The following is a 19,710-nucleotide window of genomic DNA, read 5'->3' as shown; positions in this document are numbered from 1 at the left end:
AAGCCGTGAATGAGAGATGTTTTTGCAGCAGCCAGCAGAGAATCACAGAATCAAGTTGTCAAGTTGCGTAATTTATGTGGACGTTTGTAGGATGGAGAGAAGAGCCAATGCTTTCTTGCATGCCAGAGCTGCCCAACGCAGTTCCCGGGGGGGGACCTTTTTGGGTAGGAAAAAAAGTTGGGTGTTTTAAATGGTCCCTCCGCTGGTGACGTACTAAAGAGCTGCATGTGCCTCTCTGCGTTGAGAGGCTTTGGATCGGGGAATAAAAAAGTGAGCGGTTGCTTGCAGCGAGGGTGCAGCGAAGACTGGAGCGTGGGAGGGGTGAGCTGTTGCTGACGGAGCCCGCTGCAGGTGCCGTTGGCTGAAATGACCGTGACGATGTTGGAACAAATGGTGGTAAATGCTTGGTGGAGGAGGAGAGGTTTTGAGAGGGAGAAGAAGAGACGAGGACGAGGAGGAATAAAACGAACAAGTATGAAGGTGGTCGTGCTGCGTCTCTGTGAATCAAGAAAGTCCATACCTTGGTTGGATCATGCTGCAAACGCAGAGAGAAGGAGTCATCTGCACGCTTTTGGGCATCAACAGACGCCATGTGAAGACCAGATTAGATAGTATTAGCGACCACTGATGCATCTGGACTGCTAAAGGCGCCAGAGAGGACCCCCGTCAGATGCGTGCGTGTGCAACATGGAGCGCTGTTGGGGCATAAGCGTCAATATATGTGCATGTGTACAAGCCCGTATCAAGATTAGCGGGCGCTGCCTGCTGCAATGAATCGCGCACTAACAAACAAGCTCACTTCGGTGCTTCTTGATCAAGATTGTGCATATCGAGACGCTCAAGGCTCGATTTTTTAATGCCTTGAACCTCTCGGACTTGAAGCATCAAACCGTGTGACCAGATATGCTAGAAACCAAGGCCAGCAAGTGTCCACAAGGGCGAAATACGAAATCATTCAAGCGATTACCAGGCCGTCTAGGAGAATAATCGCCATCTAAACCTCCACCGTTATTGTACCTATTAACAGCTGCACGGTCTAGAATGCGAAAAGTGAAGAGTACTACACCTACGAGAATCTCGGCGGCTTTATTGAAAACAGGAAAAAAGTTACATGATGAAAGCCTGGACAATTCGTGCACATGCTAAGCGCAAAATCCGCTCATCGCAGCGCGAATGCAAATACCGCTCTCAACGCATGTGATGCATCGCGGCACGCCTCCGTCAACGCCATGCCCGTTTTCTACAGGAATCTGTGCAGGGCTGGTTCCAAGGATCTGGTTCCTGTTTCAAGGTTCAATCTACAGCCACGGGAGCGGAGCGGGACGATGGATCGAGGATCCTGAGGCGTGTACTTAATCGGACAAAGGTGGAGTGTATTAGTACTTATAGTGCACACGCAACTTTAATCCGTGCAAACTCCCGTCAATTTAGGTAATTATAGCTGCAACAAGTAACCTCATGAGATTTAGATTTCACGGTCAAACTGTTGACTGCAGTTCAGGGAGCGGCCAGTTGCCAGGTAAGAGGCTTGAGAAAACGTTGCGTGGTGGATATGCCCAGCACGGACACGGAATTGAGGCTTTCGGGCTGTGGCGGTAGCTACATCAGGTCTCCAGCGCCATCGACTGTTCCAGCGGCTCATACAATTACTCACGGTGCTTAGCGAGATAATAGGTAGCAAAGACGTAGATGGGCGCCAAACTTGCTCTACTGATTGAGCGTGCTATGACCGCCGGATGCTAGCCGGATAAGCTGGGGACATGGAGAGTATGCCTATCGAGGCGCTCGCAGTATCCAAGATTCGGAGGAACAACTTGAACTACAGTATCATGCTTTCTATCGGGGCGCCGCGAATCTGTTACATACAGATACAAAATACTTGGCTTGAAACATCGAGTACGTTGAGGGAGAATATTGCCCCCACCACTTGTTAAGTAACCTTGGTAGCGGTGAATGTTAATGATTCGATGAATTTGTATGTCGTAGAGCAAAAACGAACAAAAGTGCTCTGCTATTCGACTCTGAATATTTGTTTATACGAGTAAAGAATGGTGATAAGGCACAATAGAGTTTATGTGGACACGATCTTGGAGGTGTTTTATGGCGACGAGACTGAGACGAGTCAGGTGAAGATGGGGTTCCTTTTGTACTCTCCCCCGAACTCTTACAATCTCGCATGCTGTGATACGTATCTAGAAATCTCAAAGAAAGGCATATGAATAAGCTTCTGTCTGTAATTAATGATAGGACGAATGCACACATGATTGCAGGAAAGCAATAATAAAGAACGGCACTCCTCTACCCTTGCTATCACACAAGCGCATGAACAACCACTCACTGGCAGATTAATAATCATGTGAAGGCGAGATTGTTCTCTGAGAATACCGACTCCAATCCTGCTTCGTAATCAATTCTTCTCGTATGGTATAGAATGGTAATGCTTCTAAAGAGATCTCTAAGCCTTAGGAATCTTCATTGCTGCTCCTCTGCTGTCAACATACGCGGATTTAGGACTCCATTTCCGAGATTTCCTATTTCGGAATATGTAGGTGGATACGCGGTCAGAGCTAAGAACGGACATTAGTCAGAATCTCACTTTAAACTTCATGGCCAGTGACCACCACCACTGCCGCCTACTTATCCGTCACGAACATCTCCTTGGCAATCCTGAGGTTTTTATCTATTTATTTATTTTAATTTAATGATCATTGCCAATCATGAGAGAGGTAGAAAGCCGGTCCGAAAAAGGCCTGCAGCTTCCGACGCGAATCCGCCGCTGGAGAAGCTACCAGCCGGCGTCGAATATCGTCTACGAAAATGATTTGGATGCAGACAACACGTCGCAGACGCCATCAACAAGGCCATTGAGGAAAGGGATCGAGTTGGAATTCGTCAACATTGCACATCCGCTTGATGCCACCTCTTCGGCCACCATTTCCAACATTCGGTCACACGCAGCGCGAGATATTCATGCTACGCGTCGCGCGTCGGCTTTGCGGCTCAAGGGAGGCGAGAGGAAGATAAGAATGAAAGTAGATGCTGGCGGAGACTCTCATTTGAGTTTAGCTTCGCCGGTAAATATAGCAATCCCCGTATACAATGGCTTGCTTTATTGCTGTGCCCGACCTATAACAAAGCTTGAGCAATTCCTCCTCGACTACTGTAAGTGACCATCGGACGAGCCACTCAAGGATTTTCATCCTTGTATGCCAACTAACTCGCCATAGATGCAACATCAGTTATCCCAAACGCCGGACTTTGGTGTCCCCATGGCGATGAGGAGGCGCTGTTCCGTCAAGGCGTGAAGCAATATTGGCTTCCCTTTATCATCACAGACAGTGGTTTGTTAGCCGGCATATTTCTATCCTCGTGCCGTAACCTCACTCTTCGTGAGCACCAAGCACAAGCGGACCACGATTACTTTCAAATTGCAATGATGTACAAAGTCGAGTGCATCAGGTCTGTAAATGCGGCTATTGCCGCCGAGAGGCCCATAATTAGCGAAGCTACAATTGCGAAAACGCTGATATTGTGCGCAGACGAAGTAAGTTACGCAGCTACACCCCCACGGAAATTTGCCGAGAAAAGATTATCTAATGAAAATATTGCGGGCCTGTAGTTTCTATGTAAGAATTTAAATGCTACAGCTCTGCATTTTGAAGGTATGAGCAAAATGATCAAGTTAAAGGGGGGCTTGCCAACTCTCGGGCCTGGTGGGTTTTTGAGAAAGGCCATTGAATGGTGTAATATGGAGAATATCCTAAAAAACCTGACTTGAAGAGGGTTTATCATCCTAAAATACCGAAATACCGGAGTTAATATATGGCATTGAGTTCCTTGTACACTAGTTCTATACCTACCTAGATAGGTAAATGTAGGTAATGGCAGAGCTTTTCTTCGGCTTTCCCACTAAAGGACGTAAAAGTGAATACCGGTCCAATCTTTCGCCTAGTGGCGGGATTTGCAGGTTGATACACAATACTGCATGTAGAGAGCTATGGAATATCCCGAAACAGAGCGTATTTAAAACATCATATATATAAGATTGATACCCTACGTCTCCTTCATGCACCTTCATCTTCTGTAATTAGAACATGGCCAGCAGAGCAACGCCTATTACCGACCCATGAGAATCTTTCCACATGTCTCATTCTGTTTCCAGTCCAGCTTCTGATTTGCTCTAACCCAGGAATACTGGGTCTCGTCTGGAGACTCATAAATCTCTGGGTCAACGAGTAGTCTTGTTTTATAAAGTCCAGGTTGTCGTAAGAGCTTCGTTCAGCATGTCCTTCCACAATTTTGCGTCCAGGTCGTGCTCAATCTTGTGATACAGCATCCTTCGGAACGGGTAGAACCGGGTGCTGCCCTTGAAGCCGTCCCGGCGGCGAAGGATCTTGCTGACAGCATTGATGTGAAGGTCGTAGTCGAACTGGTAGCAGATCCAGCGGAACTCCTTTGCCGCTCGCTGGAGGGTTTTATCCAGCTGCGTGCTTTCGGGAGCCCATTGAATAATCCCGGGTTTGTTCGCAGCAGGTTCATGCGCAACATCGTGCAGGAAGGATGCGTACACCTTGGTTCCCGTCTTGGCAGGTATCTTCAAATTGGGCTTCTGTTCGTTTCCGTTATTCTGGGGCCCAGGTTGTTCAACGTCTAACCCCTGCATCCCAGTACTGGAAGCTCCCTTGTTTTCATCGGACTCGGATACTATAGCCGTGGATTCTTTTTTGGAGATTTTGCGGAATGGGTGTCGAACGATGGTGAGTTGACCACCGTACGCTTTGCCATTTTCGCCAGCTGCGTTGAGTAGCTCGCCCTCATGCTCAATTAGGTCTTGCCAGGCCTTTTCCCATCTACAAATAGGCTTGTTGGTAAAAATACTTTTCTCGGTGTGGCATAAAACGGAGGAGGGGCTTGGAGTCTCCATTTTCCCTATCAATCACTTACCTGGTCATGGCTGAGTTGGTCTCCGAGGTACCAAGGACGAAATTCGGATGGATCTGACTGCTTCCTTCTTTACCCACCGTGGCGTCCGGTTGAACATCGGCGAGACCACCCCAAGAGTATGCAGATAGGTGCAGCCACTATTTGGTTAAAGAGAAGAAGAAACAAATGTTAGCCCTTGTAATGGAAATTGACAGGAGAGAGGTGGGGAAAAAGCAGATGATATAAATATTTACTTACCTCGGCAATGTAAAGGCCATTAAACATCTCGTTTGGATGGTAATCCGTCTGCCGTTTGGTGGTTCTGACGCGTCCGATGATCCGACTTTTGGGATCGATCCACTGCCAGTCGAGTAGTTTTCTGGCTGTCTTTTTATTGTACAAATATTCTGTCAGCATACACCCTCTTGGAGAAAAAGAAAGTCCTCGCGTAGGCTCTTTCTATGCGGCAACGAGGACATACATCTGGTGCGCTAGAGGCCATGACGTCTCCTTGATCTTTTGTCTCGAACTGGCGTCGACCTTTTGCCAGTTCGATTTTCCGGGCATTCACATTTATAATGGTCAAGGTTTGGATGTCTCTGGACGACTTTTCTTCGACTTTGGCCCGGGTGTCGCCTCTTTTGATGGCGTCCCTACCATTTCTCCGGATGACGTCCATATCTGCCTGTAAAATACCGACTGTCAATATCTGATCAAATAGAAGGCTTTTCGACGGCAAGGGAAAATAGGGGGTGATAGGGAATTGTTGAGTTTACCTTATCCTTGGCCTTCATCGAGTTCTGGTTGATCCTCGTCCTGTCCAACGGGCTTATCTTATCCTTCGGGTCTTGATTTTCCTTTTCAATCCTTTCTTTTTCTTCTTGGGTTTTCTCCAATCTCTTGGGGAGAGCACGAGTGTCGATGATCTTCCTACGAGATCTATATGTTTCAACCTCCTTGTCTTGCGTGACAGCACCGAGCAGCAGGAAGTTCATATAGGAGTTATAGCCTTCGACACTGATGTATGTTCTGTAAAGACCAAATGGATCTTCTGAAAGCTATATGATTGCGAAAGCTCCATTATTAGCCTTGGACCATCATCACAATCTCACACTGGGGGGGCAGCTCAGAGACAAGTGGGGAATAGAAAAATAAACTCACCAGACGGTAGCCAGTCGGGATGCCATCCTCAGTGTGAAGAGATACCTTTCCGTCATCCACGTTTGTTTTCTTTTTCTTGTTGATTTCGTCGATAAAGGTCGTGAACAAAGCCTGAGCCCCGCCAGTGCGGTGCCGCCATCGCTCTTCGCCTTCAGCTGTTATCTTGATCTTCAGCTCACCCACAGGCACCACTTGGTACCGCGGCGGTTTGCCTCCACCGGCCCCCGAGGGAGGTGTGATGGCACCTAGAGCAAACCTCCACGCAATCTTGAGCCGGTTGGCCTCTGTGTAGTGGTGCCATGACCAGGAGCTGTCGTGCAAGCAGAAGATCAGACGGCCTAACCCGTCGCGGAGAGCCACCCAAAGACGATTATATCCGCTTACTCGGGTGAAGGAAGCATTAACTCCTGATTTATCTGCTGCAGTAAAAAGCTTGACATTTTTTGCGTTGAAATTGAGAGGTCCGTTCTTCAAGTCGTCACGGGGGGGCGTTTCTCATGCTAGAGTGAAAAGAAAATAATGGTAGTCAGCTTTGGAACTCCTTGCCGTGGTTTGGGATCTCGATTTTCGGTAGCAAATCTGTGAGGTTGAGGAGAAGAAAGAGGGAGGGGGATCCAACTTACCTTGTGAGCTCAGGCCATGGATTTTGCTTTGCAGCTAATGCATGCAAGAAAGCAATAGGGATGTAGACAACTTTGCCCTTGGTGAATTTGGGCATCGCCGGCCATTCGTTACGATTGGAGGTGTTTTTGTCTTTGGTAGAGCGATTGGTTTCGAGTTCCTCTTCGCGATCCTCCAGATCTTCCTCCGCGATGCCCTCCTCCTCCTTTGCGATGTCCTCTTCCATGTCATCATCTTCTTCATTGATCTCCTCTTTCTCGCTATTGGTTTGGCCCTTGACTTTATTCACATTTTCTTCGGTTCCGTCCATGTAATAGGAGAAGAGATGAGCGATGCTCTGCCAAGTGACTTTGAGGTACAGTGAGGGATCAGCGCCTTCGACCGAGCTGACAGTCGGCGCATAAGGGCTCGGCATCGAATTATTCCCCTGGACCTCCTCGACTGTGCAAGCGGCAATTCTGCAGGCCTTACTCAGTCTTTGGTCCAGCGCTGACCACTTGAGGACGGTCTTTGCGCCGGATCTGGTTGCTCGCCCACTTTGGCCATTCTGATTGTGTATCAGGGTATTGCCTTGGACATACTTTTCTGCTCTCGTCATTTTCTTCGTGCGCTCCTGGTTCTCTGAGTTGTGTCCTGCATCTCCTTGGACTTCCATCTCGTCGTCAATCCCTGGGGCGGGGTTGTATCCTGCATTTCCCTGGACTTCTGTCTCCTCCGTATTTCCAGTCTCTGGGATGAGTAGGTTGTTGTTTGGCACCCGACCTGCTTCTGTGAGCCTCTGAGCCAGTCGATGATCCGCTTCTGTCACTCCTTGCGTTCCCTCATCGGGTTCTGGCTCTTTCTCAAAGACCATTTCCATGAAGCCGCCGGTGTTGTTGTTATTGTTATTGTTGTTGAAAACATTATTATTTTCTATGTTCATGGTAGCGATGAGGCCTGAAAGTGGCCAAGGGAATGCTGCTTGTCAAAAAGACACAGAGGAAGTGATGGGTATCTTAAGATGATGATAATAATAAGCCACAACTAGTGGAGGGCGCTGTAAGTCAAGGTGTGGCCAACATATATAAACTGGAAGGATGGTGATGACGCGAGGGAAAGGATACAAGTCCGAGCAAAAGCGCAATTAAATACTCGTACATGTGCATTGCTAACTGTTGTCAGGCTGGCCTCGAGACCAAACGAGTCAAATATTTGCCCCCTTTCCCTAATCACTAGTCGTCGCGTCCACATCTTCAGCTTCAAGCCTAGGCCCTCGAGGAGCCAGCTGAAACTCACGAGGGGACATCAACTGGTATGTGATTCTCTAAAATGGCCACTGTGATATTGATTGCCGATCTCAAAGGATGTCAGTAGTCAGGATGTCATGTTCCGTCTTGGATGCGGCTGGGAATGAACCCCTGCATTCAGCTCTAGCCAAAAAGCACCATTGACGCGGTTCAGTCTGGGCTATTGGACCGCTCTACCCAATCAAGGGTGCTATTTCCTGGTCTACGCCCATACTTAGCCGCCGAACACCCGGTGCCGCAGTGGAAATCCCGCCCCCGGCACGGCCCCAATCAGCCTTGGAACTGTTTCCCTATCAGGGCTGGAACGAACCCAAACGGCTGATGGTGGTGAATTCCTTTTTGCGCCCCCCGAACTGCACGTCTCTCGTAAGACGATCGATAGTTTGAGCTCAGCTGGGCAAGCTCGATGCCAATAGTTCCGGCCATATCCGTCCCGCATCCAATAGATGATCTCCCCAGTTTCGCGTTGGAATGTCCCAGCCAGCCACGCTGGGGAGAGCCGTTATTGACTCTAGAGGGGACCGTTAGAAACGTGGCTTGTAGTTGGGGCCATTCTAGACCAGTAAGAGTCCCTCATTCAGAACTAAGAATGAAATGGTTACCTGATTGGGAGGCAACGGATATTCTGCTCCTTGAATGGGATGTGATATGAGTTGAGATATACAATATGGTAAGAGGCTATGTCCCTCCATCTCGTAGAGAAAAGAGTACATTACTATAGCATTCAGCCTGATAAACAATACTCCATCGCTTCTCCCCCAAAATTCAGCCATATTCTATAAAGATACTACATTATTCCTCCTGCTATCCAGTATCCTTATACATCTCTCGCACATTTAGGTACCCGCCACATATAAAATACTCTATTAATCATTCTCCCCCCATCTTGTATTCTATTGTATCCCCTCGCCTATCTAACCACGTTGGTTCTGTGCCCCCCCCCCCCCGCGTTCTTGTTGACTTCTTTTCTACCTCCTGAGGAACCTTGTTTCCCGCGATGGGCGTAACAACAGGCTCAGGGACCAAGCGCCCTCGATCGCCCGTCCGCGAAGATGTCGATCCTAAGAGAGCCCGCTTCACATCCTCAGCCACAGACTTTCTCAAAGAGTCTGCTCTTGGCTTCGCCCTTGAGGCCACAGGTCTGAAGCGCTCTCACTCTACCTTCTTCAGCGAAGATGGAGGGGATGACTCGGCCACAAAGAAGTCAAGACAACAAGATGACCTCAACAAAGATCCGTCATGGAGCTATGCTGGCCTGACCGTCCGCAACTCTGTTATTGCAACCATTGATGCGGATGGCAAGTTCGTCACGCTGGGTGCTGCAAGCCACCACCACGTCACGTCCTCTTCTTCCCTTACACCACCACATTCCCCTGACGCTCAAGAGACGGAACAAGACCCAATTGCTCTCCAGGCTTTTAAAAAGAAGAGCGGACCAGACGTTCCGTCTCCTCCAATCACACCTGCTGTTGGCACCGAGAAGAAACTAGACCCTCTGGATCAATATGGCGTCACCGAAGATCTGTCTGTGGGTAGAGATGTCGGCAAGGCTGCTCCTCCTCATTTCCCCCAGATACCAGAGAACCATGTCATAATCGGAGACGTCGACCTTTTTGGCTGCATTCCCGCCAAGCTGCACATCTTCAGGGGACAGATCACAAAACTTCATCCATACCAGGAGGTCGTCCAGCTTTCTGCAGGTCAGATCACCATTGGCTCTGTACTCCCTTTCTTGAAGGATGGCCCATTTGACGCCATTGTTCTTGAAAATACTGAACTCTGTTATTCTGTTGTTCCACTGAGTGTTTACGAGCTTGAAGGACTCTATCTCGAGACGGACCTCATGTTCAAGGGTCCCCTCCAGGCGCTTCAAGATGTCATCCGAGATGTCTTCAACCAAGAGAGACCTGCCCTTCACGTCAGTGCTCATCTCGGCATGTCGAGGGACTGGATGATGCCCCACGCCCCGCCTCGTCTTGTTCTCCGCGGTTCGTTTGACGATTGCTCCGTCAAGCTGTGGGATATTCTCGACTTCACGCAGTTGGGCGTCGAGCTGACTCTCGACCAAGCCAGTGGTGATGATGGCGGGATGAATATTGGTTATGGCTTCTTTGGAAAAGTTGACATGACCATGCCCGGATCTGTTGTGCCACTAAAGGCCGAGTATCTCCTCCGCGTAATGGATGAGCGCTATATGCTCTCTGTCACGCTGAAAGATGATGATTGGAAGGATTGCTTTGGTATTAAAAACCTGATGGTAAGAGGCACACAGTCACTTTTTATAGCTTGAGTATCTGCTGACATATTATTGCGCAGCTTTCTGAGGTCACATTCGTCGGCGTCTTGTCTGAGGCTTCGTCCAAGGCCGATATCTGTCTCCAAATGGAAGCCGTTTTGCATCTGAATGATACCACACTGGCTATTTCGGGTTCTTACTCAAAAGGCAAGTCTTTCACTTGTTGCATTGTGACAATAATAATGAACTAACCGTGTTTGCCAGATGAATATTCTATTGCGGCTTACGTGGGCAATCTCACTCTCCAAGAGGTCGGCAAGATCTTTAACCAAATCACCGGTCATGATCTCGACGTATTCGACCACGACATTGTTTTCAACTCTCTCTCTTTGGTCATCTCCAACTCGGGAGTCTCTCTTGACGGTGCCATCACGATCAATGGCCACTCCACGGCTTATGGTTCCATTGCCATCATGCAGGATGGCCTGCACATCTCCGGTGGCATCGGGGATGTAGAGTTTGAGTCCATCCAGATCAAGCGTGCCAGCTTCGACGTCTTCGTCAGCAGTAGCAGCAATAACTTGTCGTGCGCCAGAACAACAAAGTTCGGCATCGCGGGTGAGGTGTCCTTCAGCGGCATTGACCTGAGCGTCGGGCTCTTCACCGAGAAGGCATCGGGCTCGGAGCTGCAGTGGACCATCTACGGTGAGGTTGCTGGGGATTTGAGCATCGGTAGGCTTAATCCCGACTTGAAGGGCTCATTCCTGGACGTCTCCCTCAAGGGGCTTGCGCTCATTGCGTCCAACAAGGAGAACCCCGATGGCGCATACAACAAGTTCAGATACCCCGTCCGCAAGGGCATTCAGTTCTGCGCCGTGGTTGACAGGATCCCCCAGCTGGAGGATCTCATGCGAGGCAGCGTCAAGGGCATGATCCTCTGCGCCAGCTATGAGACCGGCACCGGCAACCTGCGGCTGTCTGTCATGCTTCCTGCAGAGCGCACAATCTCCTTTGGAGAGCATGTGTACACTGGTCCTATCGCCATTGAGTTTGCCAAAGAAGGAACTGACATTGTGCTGATCGTCAAGGCTCTGCTCAACGTCAAGGTCGACACTCAGCCCGAGCCGCTCAAATTCTCTCTCGGTCTCAAAGCCGGCACCACCGGAGCAGCCGCCTATGCCACCATGATCAACGAATGGGCCAACCCAGCCAAGATGGGTAAAGAGATAAAGATTAAAGGCTGCTCTCTCGAATTTGGCATCGTCTACGCTACCTTCTTCACGACCGGCGTACCTGGTGCTATCGGCTTCGCAGGACAGCTGATGCTTGGCCAGAAGGAGGCCAAGCTGGCCATGAAGCTTAGCCAGAATCCAAAGGATCAGGTGCTCGCCGCGTCCGTGACCGACCTCGGGGTCGTTGACTTGGTCCAGTTCGCTTCCAAGGTCTGCGAGATAGACTTCCCCAAGCCGCCCAAGGATCTACTGCATTTCAACAAATTCGACTTGTATCTCTCCACCGGAGCCTCCATTGGAGAGATCTACTTCCCTGCTGGAGCCTCTCTCAGCGGAGATATGCTCATCCTGGGCAAGAAGGCTAAATTTGACTGCACCGTTGGTGGCAAGGGCGTCAAACTCATGGCTACAATCGAGCAATTTGATCTCGGTCCTCTGAAAGTCAAGGGAGCGACGGGTAAGGACCCCATTGTTGATATCGAGCTCTCGGCCGACAAGCAACGTATCTTCATCGACGGTGCTGTGGAGCTCTGGGATCTATCTGCAGCCCTGCATCTTGAAGCCCAAGCGTATCCCAAGCCGGCCTTTGACTTCTGGGTCAAGGTTGAGCTCTCCGATTGGTTCAAGTTCAAGCTCGCTGCCCAGCTGACGGGCGATATCGACTTCAAGGATCTGAGCACGCTCGCCAACGCTGACTTTGCCGTCTCGGGCGAGGTGGAGCAGCATATTCTCGAGAACGTTATTGACATGTTGGACAAGCAGATTAACTCCATGTCCGAGAACACTGACTACGAAGCCGCAAAGAGGAGACTTTCAGAAAAGGAGAACGAATACAACTCCAGCTTGCAAGCTGCTCAGAGCAAGGTTGACGATTGCCAGAGAGCATGGGAGCAGAAACAGACGGACGTCAAGGCCGAGTTGGAGCGTGCCAAAGCACAGGCAGCTGCCCATCTTCAGGATCTCAGAGACAAGGCCGATGCGGCAGACAAGACATACGTCAGCACCTTGGCTGCCGTGACCGCCTACAAAGAACAAGTCTGCCATGATGCTTCGGTGGCTATCCGTGAGGCAGAGTCTGCTGTATATCATGCTGATCACGATAGCGGTGATGCTATCCGGCAGGCTCAGGATGAGCTGCATCGCAAGAGGGATGCGCTGAACGCCTCCTTTGGTAAAGCTCACGCCGATGTGGAGAGTGCTCAGCAGACTGTCGACGTGGCCTTGGCGACGGTTGAGGCACTTGACAAGGATCTGTCCGACATTGACCGTCAGATCAGCGAGGCCTCTCTGTGGGATATGCCTCTCCTGGTTGCCGAGAAGACGCTCAAGGCGACTGAACAGGCTATCGCCGCCACCGGGCTCGAAGCTGCTCGGCTGGTCTTGATGGTAGCCGAGGGAGTCTTGGAAGGCCCTGACTTTATTGCTGGACAATCTGCAGTAGCAGTCGATGAGGACTCCCTCGAGAAGCTCTTGGAAACCGAGGCGGCGGCTGTCGAGGCCGCCAAGATTGCCCTTGAGGATACCAAGAAGACCCAGGGGCTTCTTGTGTCTCAGGCTTCACAGGCCTTGTACGATGTTGAGAGGAGTTCAAGCGAAATCAGGGCATCGATGCAAGCCAAGGCCGCCGTCGTTACTGGCGAAGAGACAGCGCGCTCCATGGTCTCTGGCGCACAGCGAGCTTTCGATGAGCTGAAGAAAACAGCCGAGTATGCCGCTCTCGAAGAGGCTCGTAAGGGTCTAGCCAAGGCCCAAGGAAAATCTGCCGAGGTCGAACTTGCTCGACAAGCCTGCCAGCTCGTGGCAGAGAACAAGCCCAGTTTGTGGGACGAAGTTCTCGACTTCGGTGCCAAGATTGCCAAATGGCTTCTCGAGGCGGCAGGCGAGATCATCAACATTACGAAAATCTCATTTTCTGGAAGCTCGGCGAGCTTCAGGGACGGTGGCCCTCCCCTCACATGCAAGATTGAGGGTAAGCTGGTCGGCGAGGACATCGACATCGACCTGAGCTGGAAGCCCGACTTTGACATTGTCAAGTTCATCAAGGCCATCTTCAGCGAGCTGTGGGAGATGATCAAGGAAGCTCTCAGCAAGTTCTTCGAGGGGCTTGCCAAGCTCGTCGAGGAGGTTGTCGAGGAGGTCGTCGAGTTCGTTGAAGACGTGAGCGAAGCCGTCGTGGAGGGAGCAGAGAAGGCCGTGGAAGCAATTGACGATGCTGCTAGCGATGTCGCCTCGGCTCTTGGTGATGCTGCAAGCGACGTTGGCCATGCTGTGGAAGACGTTGCAGAGGATATAGACGATGCCGTCAGTGATGTGGGGAGCGCTTTGGGCCACGTGGCGAGTGATGTCGGGCACGCTGTGCAAGATATTGGACAAGGCATGGACGATGCCGTCAGTGATGTCGGAAGTGCCCTTGGGCATGTAGCTGACGATGTGGGGGATGCTGTTGAGGATGTGGGACATGCAGTTGAGAATGTAGCCAGCGACATTGGGGATGCTATTAGCAATGCGTTTAGCTTCTGGTAATAGGGGGAGTCCAGCTGTACGAGTACCAGGAGTCATGTTGCGTTGTTTGCCCTTATATATAATTGTCAGTTAGTATACGATACTTGATGTTTACGGAGCCCGGCTGTACGGACACCAGGAGTTTTGTTGCGTTGTTTTCTCTTTCAGAGCCCAGCTGTACGAATGTCAGAAATTCCATAGCTGAAATGCTCCAGGTACTACTATATTCTTGTTGAACTTTTAAAAGTCCTAATTAAAAATAACATTTAAGAATATATTACAACTATCTAGTTAGCATAACTTGTATCATTTAAAAGCTGTAGAAGTGCTGTATTTCTCCATGTTAAAAATATTTCATGAAGATGGAGCGTTAAAGCAGAAATTGTAATTTATTTTTAATCCAAGGTACATAAATACATCAACACTACAAGTGCGACATCGCGAAACTTGCGTTTAGTATTTAAAACAACAGGAAAATAAAGTCTCCGCTACTTTTGGGGTAAAAACGACCATTTGCTACTAGTAGTTAAGAATTATTTAGAGTTCCCCAGCGTTGGCATTTTGTCCGATTATTAGAAGCAAAGCTGGATGCTGGCAATTGACTCTGGTGGTACCTTAAAGCAGCTTCGCAGCTATGCTTGAGAAGAAAACTGGAAGACAAAAAAAAAAGCTAAGCTAAGCATTATTACATAGACTTTGCTATAACAGGAAATTGGTCTCTATATCGAGTGAGATTGTTCTATGTTTTAATCTAATTAACAAAAGCAAAGCTGGAAGCTGGCAATTAGCTCCGGTGGTACCTTCGCAAAGCAACTTCGCGGCTTTGCTTAATAAGAAAATTGCAAGGCAAAAAAAAAAAAAAAAAAAGAAAGCTAAGCTGTATTACATAGACTTTACTATAACAGGAAAATGGTCTCTATGTCGAGTGAGATTGCTCTATGTTATAGTTGGAGAGATATTGAAAGTTTATCACTAATCTTGTATTTTTATAATGACATCCTTTCTTCGGTTGGCTACTCTCTTAGTCTTTTCTAGCTATGGGCATCTTCTTTCAATCATACGATACCTACCCATACGTTTGATCTGATGCAGCCACTGCAGCTTAGCATCTATGGAAGGCCGCTTAGGTTCTCGCGAATCGTATCCTCCAAGTTTTTCCAGCCATCCTGATGAGCCCATTTCTTCAACAGTTTCAACCCCACACTATCATCAGTAGTTGCAGTAATTGGCTCCGATTCCGGGAAATCGTCGACGAATTTTCGGCTCGGATAAAGACGTCGCATGACGGTCAGGATATCATTCCAATTGCAAGGGGCGGCCCATGCTTGAATACGTTCCTCCTTGATGCCCTCGTCAAGGACGGCAGCGACATGGAGGACGGCAACATCTTTGACATTCACATAGTATACTGTTTCATGATATTAACACACTGGGTAACATTCTTTAACAGGGATAGTTGAAGCGATACTCACTGGAAGGCAGCATGCTAGCTTGGGTTGTATCACCCTTGAACAATCCGGTCACCCAACCGGCTGTGCCCCTCTCGTGGCTAGGGTGAAGCATGGCGCCAAGCGTGGTGAATGGGTTCACAACATTCAATACAAAGTTGGGCTTCTCGTCTTGAATGAACTTCCAGGCAGCCTTCTCAGCCTCCACCTTGCTCGCCACGTAGGTGACCAGACCGCGGCTGGCGTCGTATGGCGGCGGAGCCCACGCTGCCTGCACAGCCGCATCGTTCCAGGTATCACGGCCGATGTGTCCCGACGCACCGGGGAGAGGCATCACGGCTGTGCCAGCGGTAGACGTAAAAACTACTTGTTTTATGGAAGGCTCTGTAGCTGCGGCGCGTAAAATCGAAACCACGCCGGACACGGTCTGTGGAATGACATTGTTCGGGTCTGGATCAAAGTTGGCGACAGTGGCAATGTGAGCGACAGCATCAACCCCTTTGACGGCAGTACCAAAGGCATTTGGGGCTCCGAGATCTGGCACCTGGACAAGCTCTAATTTGCCAGCCGCATGCTCCGCCGAGAAGAGATCATCTTTGAGCCAAGAGGCCTTGGAAAGGTCGCGGACCGTTCCACGCACTTTATATCCGCGGTCGAAGAATTGCTGTGCCACGTGTGTTGCAATGTAACCTGTGAGGCCTGTGATGAGGACGAGGGAGCCCTTGGGGATAGCGGCAGTCTGTTCAGCCATGGTGATGTAGGTTTATGATGGGTTAGTGGTGAGATTGGGCGTTTGATGATATTGTTATCTTGATGAACAAAATTTTTTCCTCTCTGGTCTGTTGCCCCTACTTTATACGTTCATTGTTTCTCTCCTAGGCATAGATACAGTTTCTCAAGTCCGTCCTGCTGAGCAATCATATTCAAAATTATTGATTAGCATCATTCAAAGCTACAAAATAAGCCAAAAGAGATTGATAATCACGGGTTAACTTTTTCCACAAGATGAGGAGCCCCAATAGGGAATCAGATCAATGGGATCATTAGGTTGAGACATAGGTTAAAGCTGACAAGCCGCATCCAGAAGTAAACGGTACTTCAACATTGGCGTTATTCTTTGCTTGAAACTTAGGTAAAATGAACCTAGTACCGTGAAGGCATAATATGTCTAGTACTGTTGCAAAGATGCTTTCTCAAATAGCGAGTGAGAAATTACCGTTCTGGGAATGTGTGCTAAGAGCCTCTGTGGGCCTCCGTGAGCGGTCTATCATGGCTTCAAGGTGACGATGACAAACTTAAATGGATGATGTGCTCAAGTCAGAAAGCGAAGCGCCTGCTTGACTTACTGTACTTCTCCTGATGAAGAGCATCATGTTTGAAAGGGAGTATTACCAACTATCATACCAGATGGGAGCTCCCTCATCATCGGCTGTATGACTAAATCATAAAACTCATTGGCCATTTCTGCGGAGCGGAAATAGACTCTGAGCAGGTCACAAGCTTGATACATCAAGATACCCAACCACGCCATCGTCACTAAAAGGCTTTCACCGAATTTGTATTGCGGAGGACAGAAAGGAGTCTCTGCGCCCCTGAGTTTTTCAAGCTCAAACTTTGGCGGCCGCCTATTGGCTGGGTCGAAGTGCCAAGACTTTTATTTCCTTTTTGGGAAGCTGTACTTTTGTAGCTGAGCTTACCTAATCTCGCTGAACTGCAGGGCATTTCTTTGTATAGGAACAAAGTGTCAACAGATAAGCTGTTGTTCTGGCAATCCTTCACCAGATTCTACAAGTTCAAACCACATTGTTCACTATCCCAAGGAAAAGCCCAGACAGTTAGTTCGCCTCCTTTTCTCCGCTTCTGCTGCATCCATCACTGGGTCCTCTGGTGTGTTTTAACTGTATGCACTCAGACTGTTACCCGGCTTTCGCTTATGCGCAGTCTTGGGATGGCATCTGCTTTAATAATATAATGATATTCATATATGATTTAATATCGATAGATCTAGGCTGTTGATTTTGTGGATTTCTGCCATTCGTGCCAGCAGTCAGTAGAATCAACATACCGTTAGTTCCGATGACAAATAGCCTCGAAAGAATTCCCGAGCAGATAATCATACTGCCTAATTCCGCAGCGGAGTGGAGCATGTCTTGGAATGTTCAAACCAAATCCTCATATGCGAATATAGGTCCAAACCCAAGCTGCAGTACTCCCTAGCTGCGGACATTTGCATCGATTCCGCGGAAGCTTCAACATTTAAAGTAGTAGTACCTCTACCTTTTTGCTTGTTCCAAGTCAGCTTATGAGTCCATATAAGGGTCTTTGCTTGTCATACTGTTGAAGCATCCACTCACGAGGGCTTTCGTCATGTCTAAATCAGGATCTCAAACGTTGGCTAGTCTTGATGACAATACAGACGGAGAGATAAAACAGCCGGACGAAGCGGTGGAATCTTTGGACGAGCCATCACTTTCTTCAACAGCACTGGCCTTGATCCTCTTGGGGCTGAGCTTGCCCGTTTTCCTCATTGCTTTGGATACTTCCATTGTTGCTACGGTGGGTATTCCTTTCGCCAGTCAGTCTCATGGTAGAAATCGGCTAACTAGCTTATGCTTCGTTCCCAGGCCATCCCCTATATCACAGATCGATTCAAATCTACGCAGGACATTGGGTGGTATGGGAGCGCATATTTTCTTGCACTGTTTGTTTCTCCACATTCTTTCTATTGTATACTGTATTGGTGCTGATATTGATCTACACAGATGCTCACTGCAGCCCCTAAGTGGTAAACTCTATGCGACATTTTCTCTTAAAGTAAGCAAAGCTCATGCCGTCGCAATTGTGCAAGAAGATTAGTCTAACCGATTATAGTGGACGTTCCTTAGCTTCTTCGCCGTCTTTGAGCTCGGTTCTCTACTATGTGCCACGGCCGTGAGCTCTAACATGTTCATCGGCGGGCGGGCTGTTGCAGGAGCCGGAGGAGCAGGTATCGTGTCTGGTGCATTTTCTATTGTTGCATTCATTGCTCCGCTTGACAAAAGACCACGTAAGAACCGCGTCCTCCCAATGACATCTGGCCTCTGATATTAACCCAGGCGGTTTAGTGTATATCGGATTCGTATCCTCATTTTTTGGCCTTGCCACTGTGATTGGCCCTCTGATTGGAGGGGCTTTTACGGAACATGTATCGTGGCGATGGTGTTTCTACATCAACCTGCCAATCGGCGGGGTAGCCGGCCTTGTGCTGATCATGTTCTTTAATCCACCTACGAGAGCGATAGAAACAGAGCCCATCACCCGCCGTATTCAGGCTCTCGATCTTGTCGGCGCCGCTCTTTTCATACCGGCAATCTTGATGGCCCTGCTCGCGCTTCAGTGGGGAGGATCTACATATCCCTGGAAATCAGCGACGATTATCGGACTTTTTCTCGGATTCGGAGGACTCTGTGCGGTCTTTGTCGTCTGGCAGTTTCACAAAGGCGAAGCAGCCATGCTGCCCATGTCCGTGCTCCTCAACCGCACTGTTGCCTTCAGCAGCCTCACTCTGGCGTTTGCGTACGGCGCGATATTTTCAGTTGTCTATTATCTTCCGGAGTGGTTCCAAGTCGTTAAAGGAGCGGGTCCAATCAGAAGCGGCGTCATGAGCCTACCGACCTTTCTTCCGCAAATTGCCGCCGCCCTGGTATCTGGAGCATTGGCTCCCAAACTAGGTCCTCTTAACTCCTGGGTCTATGTTGGCTGTGCTTTGATGGCCATCGGCATTGGCCTCTACAGTACATTTGATGTGTCTACATCTTCCGCACATTGGATTGGGTACCAAATCCTTCCGGGCATAGGATTTGGCTTGATGGCTCAAATGCCCGTTGTTGCGGTACAAGCCATCCTACCACCCTCACAAAGCCCTGTTGGCGTTTCTACAGCCACATTCTTTCAATTTTTTGGCAGTGCTATTTTCCTAGCGGTTGCACAAGCTGTCTTTGGTAATATCTTTATTGATAAGTTGACGGGGCATCTTTCTGGTGTTGAAATACAGAATCTGCTCCTCAATGGCTCAGGATCTATTCGCAAACTGGTACCCCCGGAAATTTTGCCAGTTGTTCTGGATGCATTCAACCAGGCCCTTGTAGGCACATTCTATCTCGCTGCAGGCGCGTCTGCAGCCGCGGTTGTGATATCGTTTGGAATACCTTGGATTAATATTAAAGGAAAGAAATTGATAATAGAGCCCGGAGCATGATGCAGCAAAGAGGTTCATGGCTTGTTGCTACTGGCCTGTACTGAATTGAATCTGCGGCTAGGTA

The 19,710-nt window shown here is 49.0% G+C and overlaps 5 protein-coding genes across 5 annotated transcripts; 3 read left to right on the top strand and 2 right to left on the bottom strand.

Moving 5' to 3' along the window:
* The first annotated feature begins 2,621 nt into the window (after positions 1-2,621).
* On the top strand, positions 2,622-3,883 carry TrAtP1_005437 (uncharacterized protein). Its single transcript, XM_014089321.2, has 3 exons — positions 2,622-3,162; positions 3,228-3,544; positions 3,620-3,883. The coding sequence occupies exons 1-3, from the start codon at positions 2,718-2,720 to the stop codon at positions 3,776-3,778; spliced, it is 921 nt and encodes a 306-aa protein (XP_013944796.2). The 5' UTR covers positions 2,622-2,717; the 3' UTR covers positions 3,779-3,883.
* An 88-nt stretch (positions 3,884-3,971) lies between these two features.
* TrAtP1_005436 (uncharacterized protein) lies at positions 3,972-7,627 on the bottom strand (the record flags this gene model as incomplete). Its single annotated transcript, XM_066112700.1, has 7 exons — positions 3,972-4,850; positions 4,945-5,081; positions 5,182-5,310; positions 5,405-5,608; positions 5,700-5,981; positions 6,085-6,463; positions 6,708-7,627. 7 exons carry the CDS (start codon positions 7,625-7,627, stop codon positions 4,247-4,249), a joined length of 2,655 nt encoding a protein of 884 aa, XP_065968785.1. The 3' UTR covers positions 3,972-4,246.
* A 1,361-nt stretch (positions 7,628-8,988) lies between these two features.
* TrAtP1_005435 (uncharacterized protein) lies at positions 8,989-13,982 on the top strand (the record flags this gene model as incomplete). The annotated part of the gene is made up of 3 exons (XM_014089324.2): positions 8,989-10,248; positions 10,308-10,419; positions 10,492-13,982. 3 exons carry the CDS (start codon positions 8,989-8,991, stop codon positions 13,980-13,982), a joined length of 4,863 nt encoding a protein of 1,620 aa, XP_013944799.2.
* Positions 13,983-15,070: 1,088 nt separating this feature from the next.
* Positions 15,071-16,160, bottom strand: TrAtP1_005434 (uncharacterized protein; the record flags this gene model as incomplete). The annotated part of the gene is made up of 2 exons (XM_014089325.2): positions 15,071-15,369; positions 15,434-16,160. 2 exons carry the CDS (start codon positions 16,158-16,160, stop codon positions 15,071-15,073), a joined length of 1,026 nt encoding a protein of 341 aa, XP_013944800.2.
* Positions 16,161-17,776: 1,616 nt separating this feature from the next.
* TrAtP1_005433 (uncharacterized protein) lies at positions 17,777-19,646 on the top strand (the record flags this gene model as incomplete). Its single annotated transcript, XM_066112699.1, has 5 exons — positions 17,777-17,965; positions 18,034-18,110; positions 18,172-18,223; positions 18,281-18,455; positions 18,514-19,646. 5 exons carry the CDS (start codon positions 17,777-17,779, stop codon positions 19,644-19,646), a joined length of 1,626 nt encoding a protein of 541 aa, XP_065968784.1.
* Positions 19,647-19,710: the final 64 nt, after the last annotated feature.

The sequence above is a fragment of the Trichoderma atroviride genome, chromosome 3, assembly GCF_020647795.1.
Source record: "Trichoderma atroviride chromosome 3, complete sequence".
Classification (NCBI taxonomy): domain Eukaryota; kingdom Fungi; phylum Ascomycota; class Sordariomycetes; order Hypocreales; family Hypocreaceae; genus Trichoderma; species Trichoderma atroviride.
This window is presented reverse-complemented; position numbering and strand designations above follow the sequence as displayed.

Coding starts and splice junctions, on each gene's coding strand:
- TrAtP1_005437 (XM_014089321.2), top strand. CDS start 2,718: ATGAGAGAGGTAGAAAGCCGGTCCGAAAAAGGCCTGCAGCTTCCGACG. Junction 3,163..3,227: donor GCAATTCCTCCTCGACTACT/GTAAGTGACCAT, acceptor AACTCGCCATAG/ATGCAACATCAGTTATCCCA. Junction 3,545..3,619: donor TGATATTGTGCGCAGACGAA/GTAAGTTACGCA, acceptor GCGGGCCTGTAG/TTTCTATGTAAGAATTTAAA.